Below are 25,918 nucleotides of genomic sequence, written 5' to 3' on the forward strand. Positions count from 1 at the left end.
TCCTGCATTGGCCAGAGCAGAGCATAACTGATATTACCACACCATTTAACTGGCTTACAGCTCTTTTATCTCTGTTCTGCTCACAGGATTTCTTTCACCAAAAACAGCCCGAGGACTAGACATCACTTGAGGTCTATCTTTAGAGCTTAAATAAAAGTTAATTGGTGCTTAAGTCTCAGGCTAGCTCTCTGCACAGGGGTGAATTTCACCCTTATGGTAACGTTTTCAAAAAACACCTACTTTCCATTCCATTAAAAGTGATGTAGCATGTAGGAACCTAACTCCCATTGGCTTTCACTAGCTCCTATGGCCTTTGGTCACTTTTGAAAATAGGGCTTATGTTCCTAGGTCACTTAGGCACTTTGGAAAATTCTAGCTGTAATTATTTTAAAACTGTTTAACCCCTGAAATAGAGTGGGTGAGGTGGTTAAGGGTGAGGCTGCAGGGTGTTCCCCAATACTGGGAGGGCCAGGTCTTTGGAGAAGATCCTGCTTTGTTCTATGTTTATAATACCAAGTGAAGAAATGATGATAACATACTGTAAACTGCTACTGGAAGCTGCTGGAGATGCCTAAATACTAAGCTTAAGATGAGTGAAGCAGACCTAAAAAAATCCACTGATCAAAGAATTCAGGCCAGGCTGAAAGCACCATTTTGTTCCTTCATTGGCCACAGCGTGTCCCATCTGTAATGCTAGACCTAGCCGATGCCATTAGAGAAATGGTTGAAATCCCTCCCTGATAAAATAGGTTGCACACAATTTAATTGTTCAAGCTCTGAGCTAAAGTTTGCGGCGTTGCCGGGGAAAGCGAACACAGCAGCATGTCAAGGAGATACCCTGAGCAACGTGTGATGCGGCTAGTGAAACAAGTTAGAACGTACAAGTTACAGCATAACCGGTAGTGTGGAAGAGCAGTTAGAGGTAAAAGGTATTCCAGTCTTGCAAGGAGGGTTGAAATGTTCGAAAGTCTCTGAGGGACTGGACAGACGACCTATAGAGGTCCCTTCCAATCCTACATTTCTATGATTTTATGCTGTTGGAATGTGAGATTTCTGGATGAATCTCGCTCGATAAAGAGGACTCTGCCATTCCATTTCTGGCAGACACAGTCGTACGAGTGGTAGAATTACCTCTCCCTTTGAGTGGGTGTAGAGAGCCTTCCTGGCAGAAGTGAAGATTCCTGACCTATGACTGAAACAAAATGTATCCAAAACAGAACTCTAGAGGGGAACCTCATACGAGAGTTTTTAAAGCTATTTTCCTGTCTGAGCTTTGAGAGTCGTAACTCAAAATGAAAGAACAGAATCTTATTTTAAAAAAAGTCTTTGCTGAACTTGCTGAAGCATCACTACGCTAGTCCAAGCTTGGATTGGTTACTGAACTTTGCCCTTTCAGGATAACAGCTCTCCAAAGAAAATCAAAGCAGGAACTGGAAGAAATGAGTCAGAGAATTCCCACAGGCTAAATGACTAAAGAATTACTGAGGGTGCTATGGTGCCTGTGGATGGAATCTGAATTCTTCATTTAACAGGCTTTTTATGTGAACTGCTATTTTGTGCTCCAGTTTCCCCCTATCCTGTGCAGTGTTAATGTGGGAACTTGCTGTGCAATATTAAATAGCCTGAAGCTCTTATACATGTGTTGAAAATGTTACTCACTGAATATCCTTTTTGTTTCCATTTTATGTTTAAGTAGAAAAACTTCTGCATCTAATTTTAAAGTCTTGTGTGTATTTAGTGGGCCAGTTCTCATCCTATGTCTTGTAATCGCTGGTCTAGTCTTCCCCCATCACCCAAGACTTGCTGTTTGTCGTAATGAAGACGTAATATGACACTTGGTTTTTGTTAACTCCTTTTGTTCATAAAGGGTGAAATTCACCCATTATGTGCAGAGGGCAGCAAAGGCCTTTGCACCCCTTGTTGTCTAGCAAGATTCATTTAAGTCACTAGGGCTTAACTCTTGTGTAGACCTGCATATGAGTGAATTTGACCTACTATTTGGAGTGCAACACTATTAATGCTAGAGATGGCTGAAACCAAACTCTAGAATCAAACTCCCCTGAACTGGGAAGGGGGTGACCTTTGGAATCTGGAACTGAATCAGAATATCATGAGCAGCTGCTACTTCTATAATGGAGTGGGAGGGTGCGGGTGGGAGGGAATCTGCTACAGGAGCCAAAATATGGATCCGGATTTTTTTCACTTGGGTCCATCTCTTGTGAGCACATCTAGTACTGCTGCTTGATAACTGTGACAGGGAGCAACTCACCACTGCAGTGCCTCCTTCTGGCTGTCCCGGGGATTAGCACTGCTAGTCTCACGGCCATCACTTCTGCATCCCAGGACCTGCAGTCCGCCGTCCAGTCACTTCCCCCAGTGGCAACTGCAGCCCATTATTTGGCCACTTCCTCAGTGGCATGGGCGGGGGGGGGGGGCTGCCCACTACTCTAGGTCCCAGCCCAGGAACCCTGGAGATGGCAGCCATTTGCCACGTCCCCTCCGAATCCTCCATTCATTTCCCTGGGCCACTTCCCCATGGTCCCCAGCACCTTCTTTGGCCTTACCTCAGGGCTTCAGCCTGCCAGTTTTAGCAGCTAGCAGTGAGCTCTCCCTAGCTTCCCTGGTCCTTGCTGGCAGCACTGTGCTGTCCAGGGTGCTGGCATGCCTTCCTCCTGCTAGGAGCCTGAGCTTCCCTCCTCAAGCTCCAGGCACCTACTGAAGCTGCTTTGCCCTGCAGCTCTTCTTATATGGGCCTGCTGGGCCCTGATTGGCTGCCCCCTCAGCCCTTCTCTGATTGGCTGCCTTGTGCACATCCTCCCTAGGGGCTTCTCTTAACCCCTTAGAGCCCAGTGTGGGGCAGATGCCCCATCACGATAGCCTTCTACTATTATAATATATTATCAAACTTTGTGATGTTATAAATTTCTTGTGTGACTGAGTTATGTTCTGAGCCAGTGATTTGTACTTAAAAGCATAATAAGAGCATTTAAAGAAAAGACTAAATGAATGTGAATTATGTGACTGAATGAAATGTTCAGCATTGCCAAGATTTTTCCATTGTCCTTTTTGCTAAAAACTTTTTTTTTTTGTTGGTACAGAAAGGTATACTTTCAGTATCAACTACTCTGAACTATGGTGTAAGTGTCATCCATTCCAAGTGCAATGGCTGGCTCCAAACAGGCCTCAAACTCCCTTGAATTCTCTGATGCACAACACTAAGTTGATGCAACTAAGTTTTATGCTGGAAAGTCATTTCTGGTTCTTACCTGAAAGTCCTTCTTACAACTATAATTATCAGTTGTAAGTGAAACTGACAGCCTGGAAAATTAAAGATCTTTCCTACAGTAAAATATCTTCAGGCAACGGTAGAACTTTGGAGAGCTACGCAAAACCTATCATCTCCAATGAAATCACTTCCTTTGATCTAATGCCTCATTTTAGCTTTCTCTGATATCAAATAAAAAATGAAAATAGGGAAAAAGTTGTAAATGAGAACATGACAAGGCAGTTGCAGGATATTGTGTAACAGTAGAAGCCTAAGAAGTTGGAAACTTTAAAGGTCTTTACTAGACCATGTTTAAAGTCATTGTCTGGCAAAAAACAATCAACAAGCCATTATAGCTGTTATAAAAGATGTTTGAGATGTGACTTTACCTTTATTTATTAGTTGGAAAACTAAATGTTTGGAAATACCTTCTCATTCTCTATGGAAATGGGGCATTTCATTTGCAGAACATAAAACGAAATATATTGGAAGATCAGGAAGTGCAGGAATGAAAACAGTTCTCTGAAAAGTGACTCTGAAAGTCACTTCTTACATCCTAGACCTGCTCCTTATGCATATTCGGTTATTTCTGTATGCGTTAGTGACTAAAGGACTTTTTTTTCCCTCACTCCTCCTCATTCTTCCTAGCACTAGTCTAGTCTTAACTTCACCCACCAGCACCCTTGGTATGCTTGGAGACTTCATAGGCATTCAGACAGTTGGTGATTTTAAAGTTGCATTACATACCACCCTGCAACATACTTCAGCACCTAGGCCGTCAGGGTAGTTTAAGAATGAAATGTCCATCTCAATTTTAAAATGCAAATGTTCAGCTGAGGCTTCTAAACTCTGTGCTCAAAAGTTCCCCATACAAATCTTGCATTTGTGATTTCTAATGGGAATTTGCATGTGAAAAGTAAGTATTTAGGCACATGGCTACCTAATGAGTTCATCCAAGTACCCAAGAGCAGAGTTTTCATGTTCTTTTGGGTTGTGCCTATGAATTGTTGTGTGTTCAAATATGTAGGGCAGTTTGGGACCAGCTGAAAACTTGGTATTTAATGCTGTTGGTTTTGTTGGTTTGTTACATTCTTTATGTTGTTTAGGTCTTATCTTTGTTAAATTGTTATACACTGAATATTAGCATTATGATTTCTCCTTTGGTTAGAATTAATCTTTTTGGCAGGTGATAACATACTGGGATTATTTTTACATTTATTACTTACCCACACACCTCTCCATCATCTGAGACTCATTGTTTACTAAGCCTTGATTTTTTTTTTTTGAGAGCGAGAGAGATTTATCAGCTCCAGTGATGAAATGAGTTCTCTTCTCTTCTAAATGATCAGATGACTTTGCTGGCCTCATGTAACTTTTTATGCATTTTCTCCATCGGCCTGTTACCATGGCCCAACCCCAAGTGACTTGTAACCTCGACAGCTGTTACAGCAGTCAGAGTAATCTACCAGCTGGTAAAATAAATTAATCTAATCTCAGTGCAGTAGCTGATTCTCTCCAAAGAAAATTAGTTTGGAACTAGATGTGACATCAGCCTTAATGTTCTGCCAACCAGTGTGGAAGGGTGGGCCCTTGTGCCACACTTCTTAAAAAATTCACTCATTTGTTTACAATTTTAGTTACAAACCTAAAACTTACACGAGATTTGTTTGCAAAAAAGTTGACTAACTTGTTTTTGTTTGCAAAAAAGGTGAACCAAAGCCATGTGCAAAGCAAACCCGTTCTGATTTATGAGAGCAAGAGAGAACCTAGTCATGTGGTTGATGGCTTTAGCTCAGTTTTGCTGTGAGTTTTGGGGTTTCTAAGAACCAGATGCTCGGATAGTGTCAGCACCCCTGGGCCACAGCAGAAGCTTCATGCAGCTATTGCTATTAAATCAAGAATAGGTAAGGGGAAGGTGCTGACCAATGGACCATGGGACTAAATATAGCCCGGGACTAAACAGGTGCAACTTGTCTTCCATGGAAGACAAACGTAGCAATGAAGGGGAACTACATCCACTTACATCAGTGGTTCTAAACTTTTTTAGTAAGGCAACCAACTAGTGGCTCTTCTGAACCCGGCACATGGGTTGCACTGCCAATCAGAGAAGTGTTCGTTTGCCTAGAGCCCCGTGACCCATCTAGAATCTTCTCCTGACTCCACTGGTGGGTCCGCACCCACCATTTTGGGAAATGTTGACTCATGTCACAACTGAGTGTGGTCCCTAGTTCCGTATCCCATTGACACATGTGAGCAAACAGTTTTCAATCCAGGGATTTTCACGGTAGACCAGAGAGTGCATGGAACCCGCCATGGTAGCTGTATCACTAGGGGAAGCCTTTCCAAGCTATGAGCCAGGAATCTGAAATGAGACGATGACCAGGACAGTTGGATCTGAGTTTGCAGAGCACTTCATTTGATGCTCCTGTGAGGGCAGGTGTCTTTCAGGGCCTGATCTAATCCCAGTTGAAGTCAGTGGGAGTCTTTCTGTTGATTTCAGTGGGCATTGGTTTAGGCCCCCTATGCTTTTACTTGTTGCTTCCCTGAACGACTCCTGCCACGTGCCATGCTGTGCCAACTCCAGTGCAGCTCCCTGATGCCGGGAATATCCCCCAGGGACCTTTGTGCCATGTGAGCGGTCTCCTCCTTCTGCCCTCTCCTCTAGACCCACTTCCTCGGCCTAGGGCTGACCTAAACTGCGTCTTCTCAAGAAATAACTAAAAGATGGACACAGGATCTCACGATTGTGGGACTCTCGACTTTTCTACTCTCCTGGTCATTAGTCGACTCTCATCCCTTGCTAATTATCTATTCTTCGTAGTCTGGTAGCACCCATCATGTTGCACTCCAAACACACAGGATGACTCCATCCCAGGCCCTGAAGAGCATGCAGGGCTAGGTCTGAGTTAGACTAGAAACTCCTCGACATTTCTCTGAAGTGCCATGCCAAGGGCTCTATATTATGTATCACTGTTCTGCAATCTAGTCCTACATTTTTACAGCGTCCAGCAGAATGATGCCCTGATCCTGATGCAGTGGCACCTGATGCTCCCAAATGTCCCACCATTGTGCTAGATACTGTCAATCACATAGGACTACACTGCACATGTAGGCAAGCAGTTTGGCCCAGTTTTTTAAAGGTATTTAGCCGCTGCTGCACTCAATGCCAGTGTCTGTCTCATTTTCAAAATTTAGGCACTTTGTCAGTGGGATTTAGGCTCCTAAGTGCCTAAATCTTTTTTAAAATGAGACTTAGGCTCTTAAATCAGGTAGGTGTTGCAACTTTGAGCCCAGCAGTGCTGAAATACCTTTTAAAAATCTAGGTTTCAGAGTAGCAGCCGTGTTAGTCTGTATTCGCAAAAAGAAAAGGACTAACAAATTTATTTGAGCTACAGCTTATGCTCAGATAAATTGGTTAGTCTCTAAGGTGCCACAAGTCCTCCTTTTCTTTTTATAAATCTAGGATTTATTGTCACGCAAGCGGTCCCATTGACGCCATTGCCGCTCAGCAACGTAAGAATTGCACATTAGCCCATAGCATGGGACAGGCTTTGCCCCAGAAAAAGTACAGGCTAAAAACACAAGCAACAGCCAAACGATGTGGGGAAATGAAAATAGTCAGATAAATACAATTACCTGCCATTTTTTAAGTGAGTATAACTAGATAAAGGAAGAGTGCTGTCTCCAAACCTCACTCAACCTAGCATTCATTAATTGGGTAGTTTCTTGTTGAAGCAGCTTGTGTAGGGATTATAATAATAATTAGCATATTCTGCAAAAAAATCCTCTTTGGGCAGAGGAAAAGCGAAGAAATGTGGGATGAACTAGTTGTGCGAGGGGCAAAAATGAGCGAGAGCTGAAGCACAATATAAAGAACCATTCGTTAGTTTCCTCCACTGTAATCACGCATTAAAGCTGATGAGTTTTTATCCAGCATGGAAAATCCACTGCTCAAATACTCTGGCACAAACTGCTAATGTTCTGTGCTCTCAGTTAGGCTTTGTAACCCTCTTCTTTTCTCTCTCTCAGAAGGGATTGTCGCAAAGAACCATCATAACAAGCTGTGTGGGGCCAAGTGTTTATTGCACAGTGCAGTATGTTGTTTCTGAAGGAGTCTGATCGATTCTGGGACAGTTACTTTTCTACATGAGTCGTCTTTCCTCTAATCCTCATTGTTAGCCAGATTTACACAATAACCTAACAAGATAAGGCACACTGTCTGCACAGGGAAGACAATAAGGGAGTTTTGAATGGTAGGAATGGGATTTGAAACTGAGGAGGGGGCCAGATTAGCACAGCTCCATCAGCTGCAGATCTGACCCCAAACTGCTGAATGATGCTGAACAAGAAGGATGTCATGAAGTTGCAATAAAAATGTTACACTCCCGCTAGCAGCAGGAGCCCGGGCTTTTGTGCATAATGACAGATGAGGAACTAAACATCAGAAGCAGAAACCTGCAAGGTTTGTAAACTGCAGTCAGTCCAGGTCAAGAAGGGTTCCATTATCCCATCAGATCTATTTAGAAAAGCTGGACGTGCACAAGTCCATGGGGCCGGACGAGTTGCATCCGAGAGTGCTGAAGGAATTGGCGGCTGTGATTGCAGAGCCATTGGCCATTATCTTTGAAAACTCGTGGCGAACGGGGGAAGTCCCGGATGACTGGAAAAAGGCTAATGTAGTGCCAATCTTTAAAAAAGGGAAGAAGGAGGATCCTGGGAACTACAGGCCAGTCAGCCTCACTTCAGTCCCTGGAAAAATCATGGAGCAGGTCCTCAAAGAATCAATCCTGAAGCACTTGCATGAGAGGAAAGTGATCAGGAACAGCCAGCATGGATTCACCAAGGGAAGGTCATGCCTGACTAATCTAATCGCCTTTTACGATGAGATTACTGGTTCTGTGGATGAAGGGAAAGCAGTGGATGTATTGTTTCTTGACTTTAGCAAAGCTTTTGACACGGTCTCCCACAGTATTCTTGTCAGCAAGTTAAGGAAGTATGGGCTGGATGAATGCATTATAAGGTGGGTAGAAAGCTGGCTAGATTGTCGGGCTCAACGGGTAGTGATCAATGGCTCCATGTCTAGTTGGCAGCCGGTATCAAGTGGAGTGCCCCAGGGGTCGGTCCTGGGGCCGGTTTTGTTCAATATCTTCATAAATGATCTGGAGGATGGTGTGGATTGCACTCTCAGCAAATTTGCGGATGATACTAAACTGGGAGGAGTGGTAGATACGCTGGAGGGGAGGGATAGGATACAGAAAGACCTAGACAAATTGGAGGATTGGGCCAAAAGAAATCTGATGAAGTTCAATAAGGATAAGTGCAGGGTCCTGCACTTAGGACGGAAGAACCCAATGCACAGCTACAGACTAGGGACCGAATAGCTAGGCAGCAGTTCTGCGGAAAAGGACCTAGGGGTGACAGTGGACGAGAAGCTGGATATGAGTCAGCAGTGTGCCCTTGTTGCCAAGAAGGCCAATGGCATTTTGGATGTATAAGTAGGGGCATAGCGAGCAGATCGAGGGACGTGATCGTTCCCCTCTATTCGACATTGGTGAGGCCTCATCTGGAGTACTGTGTCCAGTTTTGGGCCCCACACTTCAAGAAGGATGTGGATAAATTGGAGAGAGTCCAGCGAAGGGCAACAAAAATGATTAGGGGTCTGGAACACATGAGTTATGAGGAGAGGCTGAGGGAGCTGGGATTGTTTAGCCTGCAGAAGAGAAGAATGAGGGGGGATTTGATAGCTGCTTTCAACTACCTGAAAGGGGGTTCCAAAGAGGATGGCTCTAGATTGTTCTCAGTGGTAGCAGATGACAGAACGAGGAGTAATGGTCTCAAGTTGCAGTGGGGGAGGTTTAGATTGGATATTAGGAAAAACTTTTTCACTAAGAGGGTGGTGAAACACTGGAATGCGTTACCTAGGGAGGTGGTAGAATCTCCTTCCTTAGAGGTTTTTAAGGTCAGGCTTGACAAAGCCCTGGCTGGGATGATTTAACTGGGAATTGGTCCTGCTTTGAGCAGGGGGTTGGACTAGATGACCTTCTGGGGTCCCTTCCAACCCTGATATTCTATGATTCTATGATTCTGTGATCTGCCCACATGACTCCCATTGTAGCTAATGGGAGTTCCATGGACTCCCTAGGAGGGGAGAGCCCCCCCTGGGGCTGAGTGTCTGTTTAGAAGTGAAGAAATCTAAATGGCACATTTGTCCATTTGCAAATGAACTTTTGCAGCTGGTGAGATGTTTAGCTACAAGCACGGGTAGTGAAGTACCAGCTTGGTTAGCTGTCTTGAGCCTCCATGTTCAGCACGCCCTCCTGCTTTGCCTCTGGCTAGCTGAATTGCCCAAATGTGGACTCCTCCTTCTTAAAGAGCATGATGGAAGGGAAAAGGCTTCCTATTGTATGTATCCTTCACCTGCTGAACGAGGCAGTCTGTGTTAATTCCCTATATTACAGTAATACCTAGAAGCACTAATTGAGACAGGGTCCTGCTCCATGACTGGAGATCTTAGGTGCTATAGTAATATAAATGAATAATAACAGTGACTCCGTTGTGTTAGGTGTACACACACACCAGGAAAAAAATGTCAGTCCCGAACAGCTTGCGAGTTAGGTAGACAAGACAGACAAAGGGTGAGAGAAAGGAAGGGTTATCCTCCCCCCTTTTGCGGATAGGGAAACTGAGGCACTGAGCTGCAATGGCTTAAATCCAACTCTTCTTAACCACACTAGCCTCTTTTGCAATCTGTCCCAGAAAACTTTTCTACTCCTAAAACTAGTGCTATCCTTAGAATACCATCAGGGTTTCTGTCTAGCTATTTCTCTTCCCCCCATAATCATTTCTGGTAATAGAATCTTTTAAATGCTCCCCAATCCTGATCCCCCCCAGCACCCTGAGTATTTGGGATCCTGCGGGTCTGAGCAGAGACTGCTGGCCATGAGTTGTGTGACTCTCTCCTGTTTACTCGGGCAGTGCCAGGGAAATAGGGAGTTTGGGCTCCACTTGAAATTGTGATTTTTACCTTAGATTAATTACAACCAATTCTCATGAAAGAAAATAGACTGCATTGTATTGTTATGTCCTGTAGGGCCTGCCACGATAGTGATAAAACACTGTGCAACCCTCTTAAAACACAGCACAACAAACTCGCATCCAGTGTTCCACTCGTCATAGCAACTTGCCTCCTCCAAAGTGTCTAGTGAAAGAAAGTTGGATTAGTCAAAAGCCTTGGAGCATGACCTGCGCTTACCAGATTCAGGCTCTGACAGAAGGAGCAAGTGCTGGAACCTGCAATTTAAATCACCTTTTCTGACCCAGGACAGCTGGGCTCCAGCTTCTGACAACCACCATGTCTCATCAGGAAATGAGGGTGGAGACGGAACAGAAGGGAAAAGGGGCCCTGGACCGTGAAGATTGCTCTTAGCACCTTGAACACAATCTCATATCAAGTGTGTAGCCAGAGCCAGGGGGTGGCATGCAACACAGGGGTCCGGGATTCACGTTGTCCCACTCTGCTCAGAAGGCAAGCCTCTATGTTCTGTCTTATCTGTAAACCCCAGCCACGTCTCACGATAAGGGCTGCCCCGAGCTGATATGAATAAAGAGAGGGGCTTGATGGTGAAGAAAAGCATCTTCATCTCATATGCTGTCCTCATCATTCAAGAGCTTTGCATCTGCCCCATGTGCAAAGATGGGGAGGAGTTGTCAGCTCGACTTATTACTTGTATGAGTGATGCTTGTGCAGAGTGAAGCTGCCAGACTATTAAAAATAGCCAGGTTTTGTATCCCAGATGCTGTATAACTGTGTCAATTCCTTCCCCTTTGTTCTTTCACACTCACAATATTGATAACCAATAGTGTAAAGTATTAACATACTGGCAATGTGCGTGGCATCAACCTCTAGTGGCTGGTCAGCCCTGTGGTAATTAGTCCCACTAGCTAATAAAGCTAACTCAAACAGAACAGGTCTACGCTGAAGGGTCCAGATTCAGCTACTGCTGCTGAATCTGTTCATGGGGTCTTTACAATTGCTTCTGTCATCCAGTTATTTTAAAGCACGTTACCTGTCAACCGTTCTGCACAGTGTACCCTTTTTACATTTGGGGAAACTGAGACACAGAGGGAGGTTAGGTGATTTACTCAAGATCACGCTGAGAGTTAGAGGCAGAATTGGGAATAGAATCCAGGAGTCCTGATATCCAGTCTCTTGCTCTGATGACTAGAGCAGGGGGCCCAGTGTACTGACCTATTGTAAATTGTTGTGGTCTTCGGTAGAAATATCCCAGTAGAAACATCCCAGTTTCATCCTGGGTAGCCAGAAAAGTCTGGTATATTTGTTGGAATGAACAGACCAGCCAGTGAAAGCTGTTTTAACGTTGGAGGTCCCTGAGTACAGTCCTTTGCTTTTACTGCAGTAACCACTCCAGGGGTGTGCACAAGTTCTAGTATTTTGTTGGTTTTTCCGAAGATTTTTTTTTTAATGTCTCAGGGAGTCATTTATGAGGCCGAGACCATGAGCAGTCTGCATCAGCCTTTCAGTTACTGTGCTAGTTCATCCCCGTAAATAATTCTTTGCCGGATAAATAAGAGCTTGTGGAAGAATGTGAACAAGAGCAATGGGACTTGCGACCCAAATGCACCGTCCTAAACCAGTGAACAAAATAGTAGCTACCACTGTCTGCCTGGAGCTGGAAAGTCAGAGTGGTGAGGGTCCAAGTTCATAGAATCATAGAATCTCAGGGTTGGAAGGGACCCCAGAAGGTCATCTAGTCCAACCCCCTGCTCGAAGCAGGACCAATTCCCAGTTAAATCATGTGGAGTGAGACAAACCAAGGAGTAGTGAGTTTCCATATCCAACGGGGTGCTAGCTGGTGTAGGACATGCCAGTGGAGTTGTATTGCTACCTGCTTGGCTCTTGGAGAGAGTGACTGATTTTACTGGGCTATTTCTTGTGTTGCCCAGGAGTCCTGTTGTCCTTATGCATTGGCCAGAATCATTTAGTTTTGACTCACAGGTCTCCGCAACAGCTCTCCTCTCCCTGCACCCCCCTCACGTGCACTCTGGATACTGGCAGGCTCTTTGTTGTGAGGATGTTCTGCAGCAGAGCACGCAAGGGCATTCCAAGTGCAGACGGCAAGGAGATGTGGTGACTGGCTTTCTGCCTTTTCCATTCAAAGAGGCGCACCAGCTCATGGCAATCAACAGCTTTATGGGAGTCTGTACTGGGGGTGGGACCTGGGGGTGGGAAGGAAGACCTGGTTTCTTGTGCTTGATGGCAGGTAAAAATAGGCAAGTGGAGTAGGCCAGATCCTTAGCTGGTCGATGTTGGCATAGCCTCGTCGATGTCACTGGAGCCCTGCATCCCGGGATCTAGCCCAGCTTGAGTAGATCCTACATGCAGAGCTGCCACGTTCTAGCTGGAGGCTGGAAAGGGAACTGGGTTTTGTTTCTCCCACTTTGCTCCTGCATGTCTCCCCAGTTTGTCACCTCTTCCTACCTCCCTTTCCACCAGCTGGATGATCCACATAAGCACAGTAATGCCTGTTCTCTGACCCCAGTAAAACATTGTGAGTCTTATCAGAGTAGTTGGGACCCTTTAAATACTACCAAATCATGCTACAATCCTCTAACCTCCAACTGGGTTTATTAATGCACTCAAAACAGGCAGGACCCAACAGTTCCCCAATGCGCGGACCCTTTGAGTTATCTTTTCCACTAGTACCAGAGATACACCTTGTAAGCAGAAAACAAATGAATGTTTGCTGGTCCATTTTACATACAGGTACCACCCAGGCACAGTCCATGTCCTTGTTCGTGGTTCCATCTTTGAAGTTCAGTATGCACCGATGTCGCAAAGACCCAAATCCTCATCCCATAAACAAAGCCTGTGTTCAAAAGGCCTTGCCCATAAGAGCTACGTGCGGTTGGAAGAAAAAGACCTCAGTCCCAGGCAGCTAACCAACCCGCTCCTGCTACAGGCCATGGGAGGGGTTGTGGACATGCTACTGACCATATAAGTCCAATGGGTGTCATTATTATTAGGTGAAAGAGTACTTCAATCTTGACGGGTTCATCCCTGCCCTTGCTCTAAAAATGAGGCAGACATTAGTGGAGTCCCTCTGCCTCCAGGAGTCCATTGGTTTAGGGGAGTTCTCAGTATAATGAAAACAAAGAGAGGGGCCAGACCTGGCTCAGTCTGTATCTTTTCTTAGGATACGTCTACACTGCAGTTAAAAACCTGCAGCTGGCCTGTGCCAGCTCACTCAGGCTCCCGGGGCTTGGGCTAACGGGCTGTGTAATTGCGGTGTAGACGTTCAGGCTCAGACTGGAGCCCAGGGTCTAGGACCCTGCGAGATAGGAGGGTCCCAGAGCTCAGGCGAGCATCTACACTGCAGTTAAACAGCCCATTAGCCTGAACCCTACGAGCCTGACTCAGCTGGCATGGGTCCGCCGTGAGTGTTTAATTGCAGTGTAGACAGACCCTTAGCGAGACATGCGGGGGAATTACTCCAGCATTTGGAATTCCTGCCCAGCTGCAGTTGTGCAGTGCTAAATGAATGTGTTTAGAATGCGAAGCGGTTAGACATATTTACATTCTCTTCTCCTTCCATGTGCAGCGTTGCTACTCCCAGTACAGCGCTCGTCTGTTCCCCCCTCACCGCCCCTGTTGTCTTCCAAGCTAGACTGACCTTTCTTCTGGATGCATTCGCCCCTGTGCTCAGCACTCGGCAGCTCGGAAGGCAGTATTTTTCATCTACTGAATCAAGCCTTGAATATTGAAGAAGGCAGTGGGCAATTCAGTGTAAGCACATCTGTTTACTTTCTCAGAGGCATGGTCAAGGGAACTAATATAACAAGCAGCTGTATAATTAGTGGAAATTGATATCAGTACTCACATTTGTTGTATAATCCGTTTCAGTCGGAAATCGTATAGCACTTAAGGGGGGGTGGGTCGACTCATTCCACATCATTGTCTTTGTCACTTGCCAAGTTAAAACTTATGCTAAGTTGGACACAGGTGGGCTGCTAAGTGTGGTGAGAAATAATAGAGACTATTAGTTTTAGCCTGAAATAAATGGGTTGTCCAGCTGTAGTTGCTGTAGAGAGGAAGTTGAATGTTAATTAGATGCCAGCAGTAATTATAGTGATTATGTACTTTTTGAGTAGCTGGTGGGAATAGCTCGATTTACATCCAAAGAGTTATGTGAACGACATGCTAATCGCTTTCAGGGGAAAAGGAAGGTACTCTTTTTTTACTAAAGAAATTATAGTGAAGCAAAGCTACACTGGGATACAAAGAACTGCAAAAGTGGCTCATTGTAATTACTGGTTTCAGAGTAACAGCCGTGTTAGTCTGTATTCGCAAAAAGAAGAGGAGTACTTGTGGCACCTTAGAGACTAACCAATTTATTTGAGCATGAGCTTTCGTGAGCTACAGCTCACTTCATCAGATGTATACCGTGACTGCTTTCCACGGTATACATCTGATGAAGTGAGCTGTAGCTCACGAAAGCTCATGCTCAAATAAATTGGTTAGTCTCTAAGGTGCCACAAGTACTCCTCTTCTTATTGTAATTACTGAGTAGCTGCAAGAATAGCTGCATATTAGAGAAAGTAGGGGAAATGCTTTGGCATTGGTGCAATATGTTCTGCTTTACTCCATTCCTTAGTTATCACCTGATGTCTCATGGAAGGGTGTAGAAAAAAACAGCACTGGAGGATCCGTGACCATTGTGTCTTCATGACTTCCAGATCTCACGTGCTCGGTTAACAAGTGAAAAGTAGCCTTCCAATTTCCAGCCCTGCGAACTTTCAGCCTGGGATCTGAAAGAGCCCAGCTTCAGTCTTTCTGGCTCATGCTCAACAACATTAAAGATTCTGCACTTGGTACTTGATTAACTCTTCCGTGAATAACACACAAAACAGAAAAGGATCCAGGTTGTTCTCTGTTCTATAGTCCTGGTGGGAGTAAAACTTTAATTTTAGGGCCTAATTCTGTAAACTTGTACATGACTAACTTTACTCAGGTGACCAGTTGCGCTGACTTCAAGAGTACTACTTGCCCAAGTAAAGTCATGCGCGCACCTAAGGGTTTGTAAGATTGGGCCCTTAGTAAAGTAACTCCACTGACTCTGAAGATGCCTGGGGAACAGTCTAGTGCGTAAAAGGATGGCAGTTTACATAGTCAATCTTCAGAGCAGGTCAGTACTTTAAAACCAGACATTGTGTGGAAATGAACACTTCACTTCCCAAGGCTTACAGAATCCAGCAGAGCTCTCCTGGAGCTAACACTCAAGATACACTTCTCCAACTAAATATTCAATTTAAACAAGCATTAACAGCCCCAGAATTTCCTTTCTGGTTCTGGATATTTTGTCATTGGCAACTTTATTAGCTGGGTTAATAAAATTAATAATACAGTTCTTTAAAAAAAAACAAAACCCAAACACTTTTTGTCCATCCTGTTTGCAGTGATAATATGTATGTGAGTACGACGCAGAAGACTTCATTAGGGGAGTTCTCTGGAGCAGTGGAGAACAGACATGGAGAGGATGCCTTTGATGACCTCAACAGTTCTCCACTAAGAGTAGATGCCTCTAGGTCAAGCAACACAGCAGTATAAATAGCAGTCTCTGAACAAATGATATATTCTGCTCCTAGCCAGGGGGGAAGTATTGGGCTGCTCCTCCAACAGCAGAAGGGCAGAGAGGACAAAGAGAAACTCTTTAGTGCTGTATGTAGAAACTCTTTTGTTTGGGAGAAAAGCAAACTATAGGCTTTAACATGAACCACACAAAATCTTGTCAAAGTTTACACAGCCTAAAAAATAACCTGTGTGGATTCTGTATATCTTGAAGAGCTGAGTGAAACTGTTTGCAAATATTCAATCAAAGAACATTATTGTCCACATTCCCGTAGCACTAAGAGACCCCTACCAAAATCAAGGGCCCATCGTGCTGGGGATTGCACAGAGATACAGTAAGAGGCAGTCCCAGTCTCAAAATATAGACAGGCAAAAGTTGGTGAGAATAAGGATTGTTATCCCTTGTTTACCAGTGGGAAAGTGAGGCACAGATCGATGTGCTGCACACAAGCCCATCTTTCCTTTCAAAACCACTTTGAACTTGCTTTGTTTGTTTTCAGGTGCATTTGGTGTTGGTTTTTACATTCATTGCCGGAAATTTTCATGGAAACAGAATTTTGAGTGAGTCTGAGATAATATTAGCAGAAAGGGAATTTTATATTTCACACCCTAAACCAGATTCTAAGGCCATGTTTCTGCTGGCACAGGTACAGCACTGCAGTTAGACACTTCTGACATTGACGGAAGGCGTAGGGGTTTTTCCATTTCTCCAAGAGGCGGCAACTAGCTTAATTTAGGCTTAAATAGAGACTGGGAGTGGCTAAGTCATTATGCAAGGTAGCCTATTTCCCCTTGTTTTTTCCTACCCCACCCCCCGCCCCCAGACGTTCTGGTTAAACTTGGATTTAAACTTGGAGAGTGGTCAGTTTGGATGAGCTATTGCCAGCAGGAGAGTGAGTTTGTGTGTGTATGGGGGTGGGGGGGTGAGAAAACCTGGATCTGTGCTGGAAATGGCCCACCTTGATTACCATGCACATTGTAGGGAGAGTGGTCACTTTGGATAAGCTATTACCAGCAGGAGAGTGAGTTTGTGGGGGGGGGGGGGGGCGGAGGGTGAGAAAACCTGGATTTGTGCAGGAAATGGCCCAACTTGATGATCACTTTAGATAAGCTATTACCAGCAGGACGGTGGGGCGGGAGGAGGTATTGTTTCATGGTCTCTGTGTGTATATAAAGTCTGCTGCAGTTTCCACGGTATGCATCCGATGAAGTGAGCTGTAGCTCACGAAAGCTCATGCTCAAATAAATTGGTTAGTCTCTAAGGTGCCACAAGTACTCCTTTTCTTTTTGCGAAGACAGACTAACACGGCTATTACTCTGAAACCTGTAGCTTGACAGAAGAATTCTTCCATCGACCTAGCCACATTTACATGAGGATTGGTTTGATTTAACTATGACACTCCAAGCTGTGAAATCTTTCACAGCCCTGAGTGATGTAGCTAGGTCAATCTAATTTTTAAGTGTAGACCAGGACTAACAGTTACGCTTATACAGTCAGGGAACAGAATCAATACCATACAACCTGGGTGTCTGATCAAACATAGCTGAAAAGTGGGAGGTGTTGTTTATCGTATAATCTGAATAAACAGCTCCCAAGTAATCTCTAGGCCAAGAATTATTTGCAGAATAATTTTGCATAAGAAATCACAAAAATCACTGGCAAGTCACATGCAGAAAAGAACAATTTGTTGATTATGTTATTGTACTGTAAATGATTTGCTCAGATCTAATGTATTGTATGTCCTTTCACTGTATAAAATCTTTCCCAGGGATTCTTGGAATGTGGTGGTCCCTATAATCCCAGTACTGTACTGTGAACTTTCTCAGGGTCCCTATCTTCATGAAATAACAGGAAACTCTTGAATATTATACCTACTGACATGTGCATAAGTCTAACAGCAGTGAAATTATTTGCATTGAAAATCTACAATGGTTGAACTTGGACAAACCCACTGTTTAATAGGAAAAAGACCCTCCAGGAAATGTTCCCCCTTAAGAACTTGGACCATCGCTAACTCACAAACATAAAAAAATATGTCGTTCCCCTTCATTCACAGGGGACATACAGGTCTCCTGCATCTGATCCTACTGTTGATACTACTTGAGAGGCTTATGCTGTTGGTGACCAGGTAGATCCTTCCTTTCCTTTTGACCAGGTTACATTGTTCTGTCGCCGGGAAATGGTTGGATTTCCCATACATCAGCACTGTACAGGATTCCGCCCAATGAGTTTAACACACGCCCTTGCATTTCATGATAATACAATATATAGGGCAGTGATGTCGTGCATAGAATTGAAATAGACATCAAACTCATTGCTGTGTCCAGGTCCTGTACCCTCCTCAGGTCTGTCATGGCTTTTCAATGCCACACTCCCATCTGCCTGCTTCCTAGGAAGATCTAGCCTTTCGCTGAATGTCCTAGCCATCACCGCACGCCTACTTCCCTTCCTCCTTCAGGCAAGAACTCAGTTTCTCTAGGGTGCTCAATGGTAAAGGTTTCCCACCCAGCTGCAAATACAACATTTCCTAATTCCTTACATCCGGGAAAGACGACAGTCTCTTAGATGGCTTCTTTTATTGCTTCTGAAAGGTTGAATGAAAAGCATGTGGCAAGAGAAATGGTTTGTTTTCATGTTCATAATCCCGGTTCTAACCAGATTTAATCTTAACGTGAACTGTTTTTCATTGAACATTTAAACTGAAACGATATCTTACACGGTTGCATGCAGTGTTGTAGCCGTGTTGGTCCCAGGACATTAGAGAAACAAGGTGGGGGATGTAATATCTTTTATTGGACCAGCTTCTGTTGGGGAGACAAGCTTTTTTTGTCTCTCTCATTGACAGAAGCTGGTCTAATAAAAGATATTACCTCCCCCATCTTGTCTCTCTGATTGAAACAATAGGCCTTTACATTTTCACCGTTTCATTTGCAAGACTTAATTCTTGGGATAGGTAAAGTCAGACAAACCAACCCAAACTTTCACACAAGCTCAAGCCCTTACAAAGAAGTTTGAAGGGTTAGGATCAGAGGCGCCGACTTTCTAATTTCCCCAGGGGTGCTCAACCCCACTCCCCCTGCTCTGCCCAAGGCGTTGCTCCATTCCACCCTTTTCGCCAAGGCCTCACCCACCCCAGCCTCTTCCTGCCCCTCTCCTCCCCCCCACCCCCCGCAGCGCCTCCTGCATGCCTCTGAACAGCTGATCACTAGCAGGTGGGAGACACTGGGGGGGGGGAGGAGCTCACTGGAGGGGCCACGGTTGGGTGCTGAGCACCCACTATTTTTTCCTATGGGTGCTCCAGCCCTAGAGCACCCACGGAGTTGATGCCTCTGGTTAGAGTGACACTGATTATTCTGGTGGTTACAGATACTGTGTTTTCCCTTTTCAGGCTCCTCTTTAAGGATCTGCTGCTGAATGCCAGGGAGTTCCTGAAACACATGATGCCACAACAGGAAGAGCACCAAGGGGTAGCTGGGGACTTTTATTTCTTACCTAGATAGCAGACAAGCACCCTAGGTACTCCACAGAGGAACATGAAGATGAGTTTTCCATCTGCATGGACACAGTGCAAACCCCAAGGCCTGTGGGAGGTGTGGGGAATCAGGAACTCTCAGGAAGTGCTCACCACTTTGAACTTCCAGCCCCAAGGCATATGCAGTTCATACCTTAAGGCCACCGTTTTCCAAAGTGGCCATAGATGTGGTTGTGTGTCCAACTTGAGAGTTAGCCTGGGCAAAAATGGAGCATGCAGCAGCAGTGACCCCTTTAGAAAAGGCTGGTCCAAATCCTTGAGCATTACTTGGGTTTTGTTGGCTAGTTTTTACAGCCCAGCCACTCCCATTCATCCTCTTGTTGCCATCCAGGTGCCCTGGCTGCTCCAGTTTTCCCTTTCCACCCCAAACAATTCTCTCCTCCTCTTCTCCCCACCTGACACTCTGACCTAGGAGAGAATCAAAGGATCCTCACAAATGTCCAAAGAACGTCCCTGTGTCTCTCAGCCAGTGACTGCTGCTTGTCTCAATGGCAACCCTTCTCCTTCCTTCCCCATTCCAGAATAGTGGTGGTTTCAGTGGGCCGAAGCCAGGTGGTACGGCTGGGCCTGCCCCGGGCAGCTCAATGGCCGAGTTGTTTGGAAAGGTAAGTGTGAGGCTTTGAACTCCTGGTGAGCAGATCCATGGGCCATATCCGTTAATGTTCATTTTGTTAGTTACGTGATGAAGCGCTGAAGTTTAAATACCCCCAAACTTACCTTTACAGAAAACCCATACAGGCAGAGAAGCATGCGGTGCTCTTCCTGCAGACTTGCTGCATGTTTCGGCTCCGTCCTGACGCTCAGCAGCCGGTCCTTCCCGAGGAACCTGTAAGTAACTCTCTCTGAGGTTAGTGCTTGAAATGCTGCAGGTGTCTGGAAACAGGGAGTGGGGACAGGGCAAGGATCCTGATCCTAATGCAGCCTGCAAGGGTTAAACGCCCTTTTAAACCATTTTGGTTTTCTTGGGGTGGAGGTTGAGAGCACCAGTCCTGGTAGAGAGCTTCGTCTGTTGTGTAAGGACATATTTAGGCCTTAACCTTTGGGTTGTTAACCCGCACCGTTAGGGTCTGTGATAAAATCCTATCTGTCAAAAGCTTTGGGCTGGCCCCATGAGTGACATTCTGTTAGACCAGAGATCGTAGCTTCCTACCCTGCTGTCCTGAGCAGGGGGGAGGCAGGAGGCTCTCTCACCCTTCCCCAGAGACAGATGGTGCGAGGGCTAACTGTCTCTAGGCGAGATATAGTCCCAGCGAAGACGAGCCTGCAGGCCCTGTTGGCTCAATCAGATGGCTCCTCTTGTTTGGTTCAGCTGGTGAAGCATCTGTCCATGGGCTGCCCTGTCACAGGTCAGGGCAACTGCATTGGTATTCCTCCTCTGTGGTCGCTCAAGGGCACCCACGCCAGGCTTCTCAGCTGTTACCTCTGTTGGGCTGAGATCTGTCTCTCTCTCTCTCTCCTCACCAGGGTCTTTCCAGGCTGCACAGTTCCCTGCCCACACTCTGTTATTCCCCAGCAAGCCAAACTGCCTGTATTTTGCTTTCTCGCTGAAGGCTGTGAAAAGCTGTGGTTGCCAACAGCTGTGGTTGCCTTCTGAAGCAAGCACATTTATTCTTAAGGTGAAAGCGTTACCGAGAAAACATATAAAACAACACAAAAGAAACTACACATGTGCTAATAATCTTACCAGAGATCACCACCAGCTTCACCAGGGCTCTGCTAGGACACAGTCCTTCAAATCCCACAGAGTGTTGACCAGTTCACAACAGCCTTAGCCCAGAACTAGCACGCCCATGAATATTCAGTCTTTCCTTTATACAATTTGGGCCTTTGATCTTCAGACTCCAGGAACAGGTAATCAGTGGCCAGTGTCCCTCTCCTCAGGGCGTAGCTTCCAAAGCTGGGTTTTTGCATAACTGGAGGTGGGTAATTTGTATTCACCGCCCCATAAAGATTCCCCAAGCAAACCACGTGACACTATTTGTCCCAAAAGCCCGTTCTTGTTTGGCCCATTGTTCAGTGCAGTCCTTTGATGTTAATAACACTTCCCAGGGTTCACATCCTATCCTCCCCCGAAGTGACATGCAATCCAGGCCCAGAATAACACAGAACCTTTGTGTTTAATACAATGGACTCCAAAGAGATTTAAACTTAATTCACTAAGAGTTTTCAAGGATCTGGCAGGAAATTGTCACAGGCCTCGTTTCAGCTATGTGCATATGCACAGGGCACTTGGCCGCCGGAGGGAAAGGTCCACTGACTGTACGTGTCCACGGTATTGAGACTAATTCCAGCTGTGCAGTCTCAGCTGTAGCCATGGTGAATGGCCTGGGAGTACCCGAGGGCAGCATGGAGTCCTCTGCTTGTCCCGCGGACATTAGACTGACATGGAGAGCGGAATTCTTCTAGCAAAGGATAAAATAATAAGTTGTGAGGACTGGGAAGGGGGAAAAAATAACCCAGTGAAAGAAAAAGAGCTGAAAACAGCATGTGTGTAATATGGGAGCGAAACCAAAGGTGAGTAAGGCTCCAAGCCTTGTGTGTGTGCAAACCAGTGCATGTTTAACTTTGTACACTGTGAGTCATGCTGGTGGCTACCCTGAGGCTACTTGCAGTACATAAAGTTAAGTGTGTGGAGAACACTTTGCATGATGGGAGCCTAACTAAGCATCCTTTAGAATAGCTCAGTCTCACTTATGAATCAGGTGCTCCTTTAATGCTGCCAAGGCACGCGCCCCATTGTGGTGTGGCCGTTCAGGAGCTGGTCACTCAGCAGAAGGGGCTTTGGCTTAAACTGTCCCGGTTCCACCCGTCATTCAAAGCTGTTCATTTGTCTGCATAGCACTGCCATCTTCCAGATGTAGGATCTCTGCAAGGCAGTTGCTCCAGTGCACCGGCCACTAGGGGGCTCCAAAACAGCAGCAGCCAGGCTCCAGGCCAGGTGACCGTTGTTCATTCAGCCGTCCATCACCCACACAAAGAACAAGGGCTCCTTTTAACGGGGATGGGGAAGCTCCTGCCCGTGCTCCCAGTTCCTCTTTTCCGGCCCTGCCAGTGGAAGAGTGCAGATCTCCTTTCTTTGAACCTCCACCAGGGGTCGGGGGATATGCCTCTCCTCTCCCCATGTTGGAGGTCGGGGATGTGTGGAGCTCATTATTCTTACTTGCCCCATCTGAGGGACGCTGGCTTGACACAGTGAACTGCTCTTTTTCAGCTTGTCCTGATCTCACACATGGGTTGATAAACTGGCCCCCTCACCTGGGACACTGACTGGATAAATGCCTGGTGGCCCGGGCCAGGTCTGCCTTTTGCCTGCTGTGGCTCCCACGTATAAAGCAGACTATGACCATGTCCTAGTTCTCCCTCTGTTGCTACGAGCCTTCCAGATTCATGAAGCAATGTGGGCCCTGGCTATGCCAGTGTCTCTCTCGAGCTCAGGCCTTTGACCTTCCGCCCTGCTCCATGACTCCGGAGATGCTGCCTTCTCTTTCTCATTCATGACTTGTTAGTAATTTCCTTCTGTGCCCACCAGAGAGCAACACCGGTACAGGGTTGTTGTCTTAATCGAAGCAGTGTGCAGGCAATTGGAACACAGACTCAGTCAGATTACCTGATGGCATAGCTGAGAGGCAGAGCAGATAAAAGCAGCATCGGATAGAAGATGTGGATTTGTTTATAGACTCCGACCCTCTGTGCTCTCCTGTCACCCCAGTGAATGGAGATTTTCCCGTGCGTAATGACTCCAAAAACTGCCTTCTGCTGTAGTTGGCAACTGGGGTCACTCAGGTAGAATGCTGTGGTATCTCTCTGGAGAGCCACAGCCCAGCCCAATCTCTCACACCTGTTTTGCAGGGGGAGTTTTGGGCATGCAAGAAATGAAGGGTCAGGGTCGGGGTGAAGGATATATAATATTGTCCACAGGGGAAGTAAGACTTCCTGGCTTCCAGCAGCAAAACCTACTGGCTGGATGAGAGCTGTAGGCCTGAGATTTAGCAGAGGGAGAAAGGCTGGCTTAATAGTTAAGAAGCAGGCATGACTGTGAACAAGGGCCACAACTTTCCAACTGGAGCGTGTAAAGAGCTAACACACCATGAAGGCACCTAAGAAGTGGCCTGGTTTCCGGGGATGCTGAGCGCACACGGGTCCCATGGATTTCAGGCCCATTATTTGGATTCAGATGCCTAAGCATGGGTTTGTGTGTGAGATACTACTCTGATCGTGGGGGAATAACACCAATTTTTTTTTCTTATGCCCCGATTCAGCAAAGCCCGTGCGTGAAATGAAGTCCAGCTGGAGTCCGTGGGACTTCAGCCCAGTTGGAAGAGCATTGCTGAGCTGGGATGCTAGTGGGTATATAAAAGGCGAGGCTGAGCCCCAATAGCATGGGGGGAGAGGGGAGAAGAGACACAGCTTCTTGCTAGGTTTTTTTCTTTTTCTGGTATCATCTGGTGGCATCTGATTGACAGGCTCTGTTATGAAGCCAATACTGTGAGATTTTGGCTGTGAGTAAAATAATGCTGCTCATGTGGGAAGGAGAGTAAAGGAGGCAATTATACAGTAGTTTTAATAACAGCTTTCTGCTGGCTACATCGCTGAAAACTTAAAGTACAGTTGACAGTAATTCGGTTTTTTACTTTTAAATACCTTCAGGAAAATACAATAGAAATGGATCTGATTAATTCGTATTCCACATGGTTTTCATCCGCCCTCTGCTTGTTTGGCCTCCAGGTTGTTTTTTAAAATGCCAAAAGTTTAAGAAATACAGAGAAGGGACTTAATTATGGGAACGGGCTAGGCAAAATTTTGGAGCAAAACCATAATAATGAGGTGTCGGTGGCACTGTTTTGAACTTCAGAAATACAGTGGATGTTCAGATTGACATGGATAGGTTTTCAAATCTATTTATGCTGATTTTCTGCTAGATTTTGATGGGTACGTGCCACAAAAATAATTCCAAGTCCATTAAAATAAGTGGAGAGATTAGCCATGCTCCTAAATCCTATTTTCTGGAACTCCTCAAAAATCCTCCTAAATACACTTTTTTTTGGCCAGGAGTTAGCATACCCATTCCCACTCAATCCTGTCCTCTGTTCAAGAATTTGTAGGCCACAAGTTATCTCCCTTACTTGCAAATATGCCAAGTCAATTAAATTCAGTGCACTAATGGAAAGGGATGATTTTTTCCCTGTTTAGAGGGGCAGTGAATTTAGTGCAGTGGAAAGGTACCTGATGGAAGCTCTGTCGACTGCAGTCTGCACAGAACAGCATGAATAGATGGAGGCGGCACGGGTGTTGTTGAGCTGGTTGGGCTTCTTCTCTGATCCTGGAGGCGCTCCCTGTAAGCGGAGGTCCAGTCTCCAGCTACTTGAACCATGGATGAAGATGTTCTCAGCACGCCATCTGAGCGGGGAGGGAGGGGTTGGGAGCAGTTGGGGAATGCACCTCCCCTCAGCAAGGCAGAGAAATGGGAGCTCTTCCTCTGCTTTTAGGAGACAAGACAAGGGCTGCGCTCCACACCATTGCTTCTTCCTTAAGCCCAGTCGAGCCTCAATGCCAGGTCACTCCTTGACCTCTTCCCTGAGACTGTCCACCAAGATACCAGCAGTGAGGATGGTTTACACTGATATAAACGTCAGCCCAAGAGAAGTTGGACTCATACCAGTCCAGCATTATCATCCCCAGGAATATCTGCAATGGCGCTAGGGCTGCTGCCTTACCTTTATAACCCCACCCAAACAACTGCTGCTTTCTTGCGGAGATTGAGTGTTGTGGTGTTTGCACTGAAGAATATGCAGTCTACAGCTGTGTGGGCATCTCCTCTTCCTGTGGTTTTTCTGTCCCGATTGCTGCCTGTGCTTTGGCTGCTCTCCTTGTTACTTAAGGGTTCTCTCTTAATATTTTGTGTCTCGACATTAAATTCTCTGTTGTACCAGTAGCAGTGTTAAAACTATGAATTATTTTAACAATTGCGTAGTTTGGAATTTAGAGCAGAACTTGATGAGCCAGCACAATTTCAACAGCTTATAAATTCAAAGCTCTAAGCAGTATAAAGGGAAGGGACCAGAAGAACAATCAAGATTTAAAGCTCATGATAAGATGGCTGGCTTGAGGCAGAAAGTATTTTTTCCCTCTTTGCTGAATAACACAAAAGAACAAGGTGTGATTAATGATTTTTTGGTACTTGACATTGCAATAGGATGCTGACGGGATCAACTGCCAGGTCTCCTTTTGAGTGGTTCCTGATGGGATCTTTGACACATGCAGCCAATATTCTGATTAAGATTCATGGTCCCAGGTTCAGTGGTATCCATGAGTGTGACAATGTAGCACAACTCTCTCTATATGTGTATATATATATTTCTTTTCCATGTCATAAACTTCAGGTTTCAACTTTAAATCGGTGTTTTAATCCTAAATCCACAAGTCACTCTGGAGTCGCTCTGAATCAGAGGTATGGGGAAGGGTACATGCCAGTAT

General features: G+C 45.6%; 1 protein-coding gene across 5 annotated transcripts in view; it reads left to right on the plus strand.

Annotated features, from left to right (window-relative positions):
- The window catches only part of SYNPR (synaptoporin), a 177,626-nt gene that overhangs the window by 66,509 nt on the left and 85,199 nt on the right, over positions 1-25,918 (plus strand). The window contains exons 1-4 of one of the 5 annotated variants that reach the window (XM_048859026.2): positions 13,936-14,069; positions 19,301-19,379; positions 19,966-20,049; positions 20,170-20,272. The exons of 1 other annotated variant lie outside the window; for it this stretch is intronic. In XM_048859026.2, coding sequence (XP_048714983.1) covers positions 20,222-20,272 — 51 coding nt within the window. In that variant the 5' untranslated portion in view covers positions 13,936-14,069; positions 19,301-19,379; positions 19,966-20,049; positions 20,170-20,221. Of the gene's footprint in view, positions 1-13,884; positions 14,070-19,300; positions 19,380-19,965; positions 20,050-20,169; positions 20,273-25,918 lie in introns of those variants that run through there. 3 more of the 5 variants (XM_048859025.2, XM_048859027.2, XM_075130215.1) reach the window with 3 other exon arrangements.

The sequence above is a fragment of the Caretta caretta genome, chromosome 7, assembly GCF_965140235.1.
Source record: "Caretta caretta isolate rCarCar2 chromosome 7, rCarCar1.hap1, whole genome shotgun sequence".
In the NCBI taxonomy this organism is placed as follows: Eukaryota; Metazoa; Chordata; order Testudines; family Cheloniidae; genus Caretta; species Caretta caretta.